Source organism: Nerophis lumbriciformis, linkage group LG33, assembly GCF_033978685.3.
Source record: "Nerophis lumbriciformis linkage group LG33, RoL_Nlum_v2.1, whole genome shotgun sequence".
Lineage (NCBI taxonomy): Eukaryota > Metazoa > Chordata > Actinopteri > Syngnathiformes > Syngnathidae > Nerophis > Nerophis lumbriciformis.
In genome coordinates, this window is record NC_084580.2 from 26,190,757 (window position 1) to 26,203,499 (window position 12,743).

The 12,743-nt window shown below is 42.0% G+C and overlaps 1 protein-coding gene across 3 annotated transcripts in view; it reads left to right on the plus strand.

The window, feature by feature from the left end:
• Positions 1-12,743, plus strand: part of rnf31 (ring finger protein 31) — a 66,006-nt gene that overhangs the window by 39,132 nt on the left and 14,131 nt on the right. For all 3 annotated transcript variants that reach the window (XM_061928619.2, XM_061928618.2, XM_061928620.2), the window contains exons 10-15: positions 1,240-1,473; positions 1,551-1,697; positions 6,825-6,989; positions 7,103-7,288; positions 7,921-8,127; positions 8,201-8,374. In XM_061928619.2, coding sequence (XP_061784603.2) covers positions 1,240-1,473; positions 1,551-1,697; positions 6,825-6,989; positions 7,103-7,288; positions 7,921-8,127; positions 8,201-8,374 — 1,113 coding nt within the window. The remainder of the gene's footprint in view (positions 1-1,239; positions 1,474-1,550; positions 1,698-6,824; positions 6,990-7,102; positions 7,289-7,920; positions 8,128-8,200; positions 8,375-12,743) is intronic.

Consider the following 12,743-nt stretch of genomic DNA (forward strand, 5'->3'; position numbering starts at 1 on the left):
AGAATAGGATCAAACATTACAGGGAGACAGAACAGGATCAGACATTACAGGGAGACAGAACAGGATCAAACATTACAGGGAGAAAGAACAGGATCAGACATTACAGGGAGACAGAACAGGATCAGATATTACAGTGAGAAAGAACAGGATAAAACATTGCAGGGAGACAGAACAGGATCAAACATTGCAGGGAGACAGAACAGGATCAGACATTGCAGGGAGACAGAACAGGATCAAACATTGCAGGGAGACAGAACAGGATCAGACATTACAGGGAGACGGAACAGGATCAGACATTACAGGGAAACAGAACAGGATCAAACATTGCAGGGAGACAGAACAGGATCAAACATTACAGGGAGACAGAACAGGATCAGACATTACAGGGAAACAGAACAGGATCAAACATTGCAGGGAGACAGAACAGGATCAAACATTGCAGGGAGACAGAACAGGATCAGACATTGCAGGGAGACAGAACAGGATCAAACATTGCAGGGAGACAGAACAGGATCAGACATTACAGGGAGACGGAACAGGATCAGACATTACAGGGAAACAGAACAGGATCAAACATTGCAGGGAGACAGAACAGGATCAAACATTACAGGGAGACAGAACAGGATCAGACATTACAGGGAAACAGAACAGGATCAAACATTGCAGGGAGACAGAACAGGATCAGACATTACAGGGAAACAGAACAGGATCAAACATTGCAGGGAGACAGAACAGGATCAAACATTGCAGGGAGACAGAACAGGATCAGACATTGCAGGGAGACAGAACAGGATCAAACATTGCAGGGAGACAGAACAGGATCAGACATTACAGGGAGACGGAACAGGATCAGACATTACAGGGAAACAGAACAGGATCAAACATTGCAGGGAGACAGAACAGGATCAAACATTGCAGGGAGACAGAACAGGATCAGACATTGCAGGGAGACAGAACAGGATCAAACATTGCAGGGAGACAGAACAGGATCAGACATTACAGGGAGACAGAACAGGATCAAACATTGCAGGGAGACAGAACAGGATTGCTGACGGGTCTGCCAACTTGTACTGGTTTTGAATGTGAAAACTACCAAAATGGCCGCCGCATCCTTTGATTCGTCAGTTTGTATCAATTTAACTATTAGCATGCTAATGTTAGCATGCTAATGTTAGCATGACACCTGAGTCATTACTTGACGCTAGCAGGCTAACTGTTAGCGTCTTGCCGTCCTGCCAGTGGGTGTGTCAGTTCTGCACCTACCTCAACTACTCCCCCGCCACCGTGTGTGAGATGTGTGACCTGGCGCGCCCGGAGCCCGCCCCTCTGCCGGCCAAGCTCCGCCCTCCCTCCCCGGTCAGGCGGGTGCCCGCCCTGCCGGTCAAGCGCAAAGTGAGCGCCCAGGAAGACCTGGACTCGTGTAGGCAGCGGCGGCTGAAGGAGGAGGGGCTAAAACTCATCCAGCTGATACGTGCAAGTCCTCTTTACTCTTTACCGACTCGTTTGCTCCGCGCTTGTTCTTCATGCTGTTTGTGTGGGCTCCATCTCAGGAGGGGGAGAAGGTGGGCATGAGTCCTGAGGAGGTCTACACCTGCACCAGGGTGGCAGGAGATAGTCCCCTAGTGGCCTGCAGGTGGATCAAGTCTGAACTACCTCTGCACTTGGACAAGATCATCATGTTGGCAGCAACCTTGTCAGTAAGTGGACTAGATCATCTTCACTAAGTAGACTACATCATCTTCAGTTAGTGGACTAGATCATGTTCATGTCACTACATCATCTTCAGTAAGTGGACTAGATCATCTTCAGTAAGTGGACTACATCATCTTCAGTAAGTGGACTAGATCATGTTCATCTCACTACATCAGTCAGTAAGTGGACTACATCATCTTCATGTCACTACATCATCTTCAGTAAGTGGACTAGATCATCTTCAGTAAGTGGACTACATCATCTTCACTAAGTGGACTACATCATCTTCAGTAAGTGGACTAGATCATCTTCAGTAAGTGGACTACATCATCTTCAGTTAGTGGACTAGATCATGTTCATGTCACTACATCATCTTCAGTAAGTGGACTAGATCATCTTCAGTAAGTGGACTAGATCATGTTCATCTCACTACATCAGTCAGTAAGTGGACTAGATCATCTTCAGTAAGTGGACTAGATCATCTTCATGTCTCGACATCATCTTCAGTAAGTGGACTAGATCATCTTCACTAAGTGGACTACATCATCTTCAGTTAGTGGACTGGATCATGTTCATGTCACTACATCATCTTCAGTAAGTGGACTAGATCATCTTCAGTAAGTGGACTAGATCATGTTCTTGTCACTACATCAGTCAGTAAGTGGACTAGATCATCTTCAGTAAGTGGACTAGATCATCTTCATGTCTCGACATCATCTTCAGTAAGTGGACTAGATCATCTTCACTAAGTGGACTACATCATCTTCAGTAAGTGGACTAGATCATCTTCACTAAGTGGACTACATCATCTTCAGTTAGTGGACTAGATCATGTTCATGTCACTACATCATCTTCAGTAAGTGGACTAGATCATCTTCAGTAAGTGGACTAGATCATCTTCAGTAAGTGGACTAGATCATGTTCAGTAAGTGGACTAGATCATCTTCATGTCTCGACATCATCTTCAGTAAGTGGACTAGATCATCTTCAGTAAGTGGACTAGATCATCTTCATGTCACTACACCATCTTCAGTAAGTGGACTAGATCATGTTCATCTCACTACATCAGTCAGTAAGTGGACTAGATCATCTTCAGTAAGTGGACTAGATCATGTTCATGGCTCTACATCAGCCAGTAAGTGGACTAGATCATGTTCATGTCACTACATCAGTCAGTAAGTGGACTAGATCATCTTCAGTAAGTGGACTTAATCATCTTCAGTAAGTGGACTAGATCATGTTCAGTAAGTGGACTAGATCATCTTCAGTAAGTGGACTAGATCATCTTCATGTTTCTACATCAGTCTGTAAGTGGACTAGATCATGTTCATGTCTCTACATCAGTCAGTAAGTGGACTAGATTATCTTCAGTAAGTGGACTAGATCATCTTCATGTCTCGACATCATCTTCAGTAAGTGGACTAGATCATCTTCAATAAGTGGACTAGATCATGTTCATGTCACTACACCATCTTCAGTAAGTGGACTAGATCATGTTCATCTCACTACATCAGTCAGTAAGTGGACTAGATCATCTTCAGTAAGTGGACTAGATCATCTTCATGTCTCGACATCATCTTCAGTAAGTGGACTAGATCATCTTCAGTAAGTGGACTAGATCATGTTCATGTCACTACACCATCTTCAGTAAGTGGACTAGATCATGTTCATCTCACTACATCAGTCAGTAAGTGGACTAGATCATCTTCAGTCAGTGGACTAGATCATGTTCATGTCACTACATCAGTCAGTAAGTGGACTAGATCATCTTCAGTAAGTGGACTAGATCATGTTCATGTCACTACATCAGTCAGTAAGTGGACTAGATCATCTTCAGTAAGTGGACTAGATCATGTTCATGTCTCGACATCATCTTCAGTAAGTGGACTAGATCATCTTCAGTAAGTGGACTAGATCATGTTCATGTCCCTACATCTGTCAGTAAGTGGACTAGATCATCTTCAGTAAGTGGACTAGATCATGTTCATGTCTCTACATCTGTCAGTAAGTGGACTAGATCATGTTCATGTCCCTACATCTGTCAGTAAGTGGACTAGATCATCTTCAGTAAGTGGACTACATCATCTTCAGTAAGTGGACTAGATCATCGTCAGTAAGAAGACTAGATCATCTTCATGTCACTACATCAGTCAGTTAGTGGACTAGATCATCTTCAGTAAGTAGACTTAATCATCTTCAGTAAGTGGACTAGATCATGTTCATCTCACTACATCAGTCAGTAAGTGGACTAGATCATCTTCAGTAAGTGGACTAGATCATCTTCATGTCTCGACATCATCTTCAGTAAGTGGACTAGATCATCTTCACTAAGTGGACTACATTATCTTCAGTAAGTGGACTAGATCATCTTCACTAAGTGGACTACATCATCTTCAGTTAGTGGACTAGATCATGTTCATGTCACTACATCATCTTCAGTAAGTGGACTAGATCATCTTCAGTAAGTGGACTAGATCATCTTCAGTAAGTGGACTAGATCATGTTCAGTAAGTGGACTAGATCATCTTCATGTCTCGACATCATCTTCAGTAAGTGGACTAGATCATCTTCAGTAAGTGGACTAGATCATCTTCATGTCACTACACCATCTTCAGTAAGTGGACTAGATCATGTTCATCTCACTACATCAGTCAGTAAGTGGACTAGATCATCTTCAGTAAGTGGACTAGATCATCTTCATGGCTCTACATCAGTCAGTAAGTGGACTAGATCATGTTCATGTCACTACATCAGTCAGTAAGTGGACTAGATCATCTTCAGTAAGTGGACTTAATCATCTTCAGTAAGTGGACTAGATCATGTTCAGTAAGTGGACTAGATCATCTTCAGTAAGTGGACTAGATCATCTTCATGTTTCTACATCAGTCAGTAAGTGGACTAGATCATCTTCAGTAAGTGGACTAGATCATCTTCATGTCTCGACATCATCTTCAGTAAGTGGACTAGATCATCTTCAATAAGTGGACTAGATCATGTTCATGGCTCTACATCAGTCAGTAAGTGGACTAGATCATGTTCATGTCACTACATCAGTCAGTAAGTGGACTAGATCATCTTCAGTAAGTGGACTTAATCATCTTCAGTAAGTGGACTAGATCATGTTCAGTAAGTGGACTAGATCATCTTCAGTAAGTGGACTAGATCATGTTCATGTCTCTACATCAGTCAGTAAGTGGACTAGATTATCTTCAGTAAGTGGACTAGATCATGTTCATGTCACTACACCATCTTCAGTAAGTGGACTAGATCATCTTCATGTCTCGACATCATCTTCAGTAAGTGGACTAGATCATCTTCAATAAGTGGACTAGATCATGTTCATGTCACTACACCATCTTCAGTAAGTGGACTAGATCATGTTCATCTCACTACATCAGTCAGTAAGTGGACTAGATCATCTTCAGTAAGTGGACTAGATCATCTTCATGTCTTGACATCATCTTCAGTAAGTGGACTAGATCATCTTCAGTAAGTGGACTTAATCATCTTCAGTAAGTGGACTAGATCATGTTCAGTAAGTGGACTAGATCATCTTCAGTAAGTGGACTAGATCATCTTCATGTTTCTACATCAATCAGTAAGTGGACTAGATCATGTTCATGTCTCTACATCAGTCAGTAAGTGGACTAGATTATCTTCAGTAAGTGGACTAGATCATCTTCATGTCTCGACATCATCTTCAGTAAGTGGACTAGATCATCTTCAATAAGTGGACTAGATCATGTTCATGTCACTACACCATCTTCAGTAAGTGGACTAGATCATGTTCATCTCACTACATCAGTCAGTAAGTGGACTAGATCATCTTCAGTAAGTGGACTAGATCATCTTCATGTCTCGACATCATCTTCAGTAAGTGGACTAGATCATCTTCAGTAAGTGGACTAGATCATGTTCATGTCACTACACCATCTTCAGTAAGTGGACTAGATCATGTTCATCTCACTACATCAGTCAGTAAGTGGACTAGATCATCTTCAGTAAGTGGACTAGATCATGTTCATGTCACTACATCAGTCAGTAAGTGGACTAGATCATGTTCATGTCACTACATCAATCAGTAAGTGGACTAGATCATCTTCAGTAAGTGGACTAGATCATGTTCATGTCACTACATCAGTCAGTAAGTGGACTAGATCATCTTCAGTAAGTGGACTAGATCATGTTCATGTCACTACATCAGTCAGTAAGTGGACTAGATCATGTTCATGTCACTACATCAATCAGTAAGTGGACTAGATCATCTTCAGTAAGTGGACTAGATCATGTTCATGTAACTACATCAATCAGTAAGTGGACTAGATCATCTTCAGTAAGTGGACTAGATCATGTTCATGTCACTACATCAGTCAGTAAGTGGACTAGATCATCTTCAGTAAGTGGACTAGATCATCGTCAGTAAGAAGACTAGATCATCTTCATGTCACTACATCAGTCAGTTAGTGGACTAGATCATCTTCACTAAGTAGACTTAATCATCTTCAGTAAGTGGACTAGATCATCTTCAGTAAGTGGACTAGATCATGTTCATGTCACTACATCAGTCAGTAAGTGGACTAGATCATCTTCAGTAAGTGGACTAGATCATGTTCATGTCACTACATCAGTCAGTAAGTGGACTAGATCATGTTCATGTCACTACATCAATCAGTAAGTGGACTAGATCATCTTCAGTAAGTGGACTAGATCATGTTCATGTAACTACATCAATCAGTAAGTGGACTAGATCATCTTCAGTAAGTGGACTAGATCATGTTCATGTCACTACATCAGTCAGTAAGTGGACTAGATCATCTTCAGTAAGTGGACTAGATCATCGTCAGTAAGAAGACTAGATCATCTTCATGTCACTACATCAGTCAGTTAGTGGACTAGATCATCTTCACTAAGTAGACTTAATCATCTTCAGTAAGTGGACTAGATCATCTTCAGTAAGTGGACTAGATCATGTTAATTAAATTGATTGATTGATTGATTGATTTTCCGTCCACCATCTTCTTTGAATGCATACGATTGATTGATTGATTGATTGATTGATTGATTGATTGATTGATTGATTGATTGATTGATTGATTGATGGGTGGGTGTATGTATGGATGGTGCTGCCACAGAGCAGGCTGCATGGAGGTTCCACTGATGTTCCTGCCAAAGTGGGTGAGGGGAAGCCCACAGGTGTGCTCCACCTGTCCAGAGCAGAGGCCAAGCAAGGCTGGCTGACAGCAGGGGGCGCCACTGAGAGAGCAGCCAGACAGGCACTGAGGGACAGACTGGCCAAGGTACCTCAACTCTTTGCTCGGAGCTTCACACTCTGGCTCACCGTGGGGCCAGACAAAATTGTGAGTGAGCGTCCATCTTGTATGAAATGTGTGTTATTACCTCACCTGTGCAGGTAAAGGCGCTGGTGTCCCTGGGCTTCAGTGAGGAGTCACAGTGTCACGAGGTCTTGAGACTCAGTGGTGGTCAGCTGAGAGCAGCTCTCACTCTTCTGCAGCGCCCTCTGCTGGACACTTTTCATCAACGCATCTGGAGCCAGCAGCCTCAACCTCCACTGGACATACACCATCCTGACAAGCAGGTACTAGGTACTACTTCTAGTAGTATATATATAACAGCCTGGACATACACCATCCTGACAAGCAGGTACTAGGTACTACTTCTAGTAGTATATATATAACAGCCTGGACATACACCATCCTGACAAGCAGGTACTAGGTACTACTTCTAGTAGTATATATAACAGCCTGGACATACACCATCCTGACAAGCAGGTACTAGGTACTACTTCTAGTAGTATATATAACAGCCTGGACATACACCATCCTGACAAGCAGGTACTAGGTACTACTTCTAGTAGTATATAGAACAGCCTGGACATACACCATCCTGACAAGCAGGTACTAGGTACTACTTCTAGTAGTATATAGAACAGCCTGGACATACACCATCCTGACAAGCAGGTACTAGGTACTACTTCTAGTAGTATATATAACAGCCTGGACATACACCATCCTGACAAGCAGGTACTAGGTACTACTTCTAGTAGTATATATAACAGCCTGGACATACACCATCCTGACAAGCAGGTACTAGGTACTACTTCTAGTAGTATATATATATCATACTGTATAGAGTACTACATAGTATTATGTTAGGACTATCTACAACTGATGGTATAGATGTTTGCAGTACTTGACTATGTACTTCCAGCGCACGTGTCGCAGGCTGCTAGCCGTGTATGACCTCCCCAGCTGGGGCCGCTGTGAGCTGGCACTGTCCCTCCTCCTGGAGCACAACGCCCCCTACGCCCTGGATGATGTGGTGCAGGCGGTCAGAGAGTCACATGACCGGGACTTCATCAAGAGAGTTCTGGCCAAGGAATGTCCCATCTGCCTCTCCGTCTTCCCACACAGCAAAGTATGTGATGGTGGCATGCAGAGTAGTCCTCATGTGGGTGTGGTCACCCCACCTGTGATGGTGTCCCGCTCAGATGCAGTCCCTGACGTCCTGCCAGTGCTCCGTCTGTTGCGGATGTTTCCAGCAACACTTCACCATCGCTGTGAGGGACAAACACATCCGAGACATGGTGTGTCCCGTCTGCTGGGAGCCCGACATCAACGACCCCGAACACCTCAACAGCTACTTCTCCACCTTGGACATCCAGGCAGGAACACAACACTTGGACATACACCACCCGTTTTTTTAGTCTCCACCTTGGACATCCAGGCAGGAACACAACACTTGGACATACACCACCCGTTTTTTTTAGTCTCCGCCTTGGACATCCAGGCAGGAACACAACACTTGGACATACACCACCCGTTTTTTTAGTCTCCACCTTGGACATCCAGGCAGGAACACAACACTTGGACATACACCACCCGTTTTTTTTAGTCTCCGCCTTGGACATCCAGGCAGGAACACAACACTTGGACATACACCACCCATTTTTAGTCTCCACCTTAGACATCCAGGCAGGAACACAACACTTGGACATACACCACCGGTTTTTTTTGTCTCCACCTTAGACATCCAGGCAGGAACACAATACTTGGACATACACCACCCGTTTTTTTAGTCTCCACCTTGGACATCCAGGCAGGGACACAACACTTGGACATACACCACCCGTTTTTTTGTAGTCTCCACCTTGGACATCCAGGCAGGATCACAACACTTGGACTTACACCACCCGTTTTTTGTAGTCTCCACCTTGGACATCCAGGCAGGAACACAACACTTGGACATACACCACCCGTTTTTTTTAGTCTCCGCCTTGGACATCCAGGCAGGAACACAACACTTGGACATACACCACCCATTTTTTGTAGTCTCCACCTTGGACATCCAGGCAGGAACACAACACTTGGACATACACCACCCGTTTATTTTAGTCTCCACCTTGGACATCCAGGCAGGAACACAACACTTGGACTTACACCACTGCTACCAATTAGCATTAGCGATTTTACATGGCGAATTCTCGACACCTCCAAATGTGCTGATTTAGAAGTATAAAAAAAAAACGCTCCGACGTAATTAAGGCTCCACTTTTCCAAAATAGCTCGACGCTAACATACATTGACTTTCCCATTGACATGCTACCGATTAGCATTAGCGATTTTACATGGCGAATTCTCGACACCTCCAAATGTGCTGATTAGAAGTATAAAAAAAAATGCTATGACGTAATTAAGGCTTCACTTTTCCAAAATAGCTGGACGCTAACATACATTGACTTTCCCATTGACATGCTACTGATTAGCATTAGCGATTTTACATGGCGAATTCTCGACACCTCCAAATGTGCTGATTAGAAGTATAAAAAAAAAAAAACGCTCCGACGTAGTTAAGGCTCCACTTTTCCAAAATAGCTCGACGCTAACATACATTGACTTTCCCATTGACATGCTACTGATTAGCATTAGCGATTTTACATGGCGAATTCTCGACACCTCCAAATGTGCTGATTAGAAGAAGTATAAAAAAAAACCGCTCTGACATAATTAAGGCTCTACTTTTCCAAAATAGCTCGACGCTAACATACATTGACTTTCCCATTGACATGCTACCGATTAGCATTAGCGATTTTACATGGCGAATTCTCAACACCTTTAAATGTGCTGATTAGAAGTATAAAAAAAAACAACGCTCCGACGTAATCAAGGCTCCACTTTTCCAAAAAAGCTCGACGCTAACATACATTGACTTTCCCATTGACATGCTACCGATTAGCATTAGCGATTTTACATGGCGAATTCTCGACACCTCCAAATGTGCTGATAGAAGAAGTATAAAAAAAAAAACGCTCCGACGTAATTAAGGCTCCACTTTTCCAAAATAGCTGGACGCTAATTGACTTTCCCATTGACATGCTACTGATTAGCATTAGCGATTTTACATGGCGAATTCTCGACACCTCCAAATGTGCTGATTAGAAGAAGTATAAAAAAAAAAACGCTCTGACATAATTAAGGCTCCACTTTTCCAAAATAGCTCGATGCTAACATACACTGACTTTCCCATTGACATGCTACCGATTAGCATTAGCGATTTTACATGGCGAATTCTTGACAACTCCAAATGTGCTGATTAGAAGTATATAAAAAAAACCGCTCTGACGTAATTAAGGCTCCACTTTTCCAAAATAGCTCGACGCTAACATACGTTGACTTTCCCATTGACATGCTACCGATTAGCATTAGCGATTTTACATGGCGAATTCTCGACACCTCCAAATGTGCTGATTAGAAGTATTAAAAAAAAAACACCCCGATGTACTTAAGGCTCCACTTTTCCAAAATAGCTTGACGCTAACATACATTGACTTTCCCATTGACATGCTACCAATTAGCATTAGCGATTTTACATGGCGAATTCTTGACACCTCTAAATGTGCTGATTAGAAGTATAAAAAAAACGCTCCGACGTAATCAAGGCTCCACTTTTTCAAAATAGCTCGACGCTAACATACATTGACTTTCCCATTGACATGCTACCGATTAGCATTAGCGATTTTACATGGCGAATTCTCGACACCTCCAAATGTGCTGATTAGAAGTATAAAAAAAAAATGCTATGACGTAATTAAGGCTCCACTTTTCCAAAATAGCTCGACGCTAACATACATTGACTTTCCCAATGACATGCTACCAATTAGCATTAGAGATTTTACATGGCGAATTCTTGACACCTCCAAATGTGCTGATAGAAGTATAAAAAAAAAAACGCTCCGACGTAATTAAGGCTCCACTTTTCCAAAATAGCTCGACGCTAACATACATTGACTTTCCCATTGACATGATACCGATTAGCATTAGCGATTTTACATGGCGAATTCTCGACAACTCCAAATGTGCTGATTAGAAGTATATAAAAAAAACGCTATGACGTAATTAAGGCTCCACTTTTCCAAAATAGCTCGACGCTAACATACATTGACTTTCCCATTGACATGCTACCGATTAGCATTAGCTATTTTACATGGCGAATTCTTGACAACTCCAAATGTGCTGATTAGAAGTATATATAAAAAAACGCTCTGACGTAATTAAGGCTCCACTTTTCCAAAATAGCTCGACGCTAACATACGTTGACTTTCCCATTGACATGCTACCGATTAGCATTAGCGATTTTACATGGCGAATTTTCGACACCTCCAAATGTGCTGATTAGAAGTATAAAAAAAAAACCACCCCGATGTACTTAAGGCTCCACTTTTCCAAAATAGCTCGACGCTAACATACATTGACTTTCCCAATGACATGCTACCGATTAGCATTAGCGATTTTACATGACGAATTCTTGACACCTCTAAATGTGCTGATTAGAAGTATAAAAAAAAACAACGCTCCGACGTAATCAAGGCTCCACTTTTCCAAAAAAGCTCGACGCTAACATACATTGACTTTCCCATTGACATGCTACCGATTAGCATTAGCGATTTTACATGGCGAATTCTCAACACCTTTAAATGTGCTGATTAGAAGTATAAAAAAAAAACGCTCCGACGTAATTAAGGCTCCACTTTTCCAAAATAGCTCGACGCTAACATACATTGACTTTCCCATTGACATGATACCGATTAGCATTTGCGATTTTACATGGCGAATTCTTGACAACTCCAAATGTGCTGATTAGAAGTATAAAAAAAAAATGCTATGACGTAATTAAGGCTCCACTTTTCCAAAATAGCTCGACACTAACATACATTGACTTTCCCAATGACATGTTACCAATTAGCATTAGCGATTTTACATGGCGAATTCTCAACACCTCCAAATGTGCTGATTAGAAGTATAAAAAAAAAAATGCTATGACGTAATTAAGGCTCCACTTTTCCAAAATAGCTCGACGCTAACATACATTGACTTTCCCATTGACATGATACCGATTAGCATTAGCGATTTTACATGGCGAATTCTCGACACCTCCAAATGTGCTGATTTAGAAGTATAAAAAAAAAATGCTATGACGTAATTAAGGCTCCACTTTTCCAAAATAGCTCGACGCTAACATACATTGACTTTACCATTGACATGCTACTGATTAGCATTAGCGATTTTACATGGCGAATTCTCGACACCTCCAAATGTGCTGATTAGAAGTATAAAAAAAAAACGCTCTGACGTAATTAAGGCTCCACTTTTCCAAAATAGCTCGACGCTAACATACATTGACTTTCCCATTGACATGCTACCGATTAGCATTAGCGATTTTACATGGCGAATTCTCAACACCTTTAAATGTGCTGATTAGAAGTATAAAAAAAACAACGCTCCGACGTAATCAAGGCTCCACTTTTCCAAAAAAGCTCGACGCTAACATACATTGACTTTACCATTGACATGCTACTGATTAGCATTAGCGATTTTACATGGCGAATTCTCGACACCTCCAAATGTGCTGATTAGAAGAAGTATAAAAAAAAAACACTCTGACATAATTAAGGCTCCACTTTTCCAAAATAGCTCGACGCTAACATACATTGACTTTCCCATTGACATGCTACCGATTAGCATTAGCGATTTTAC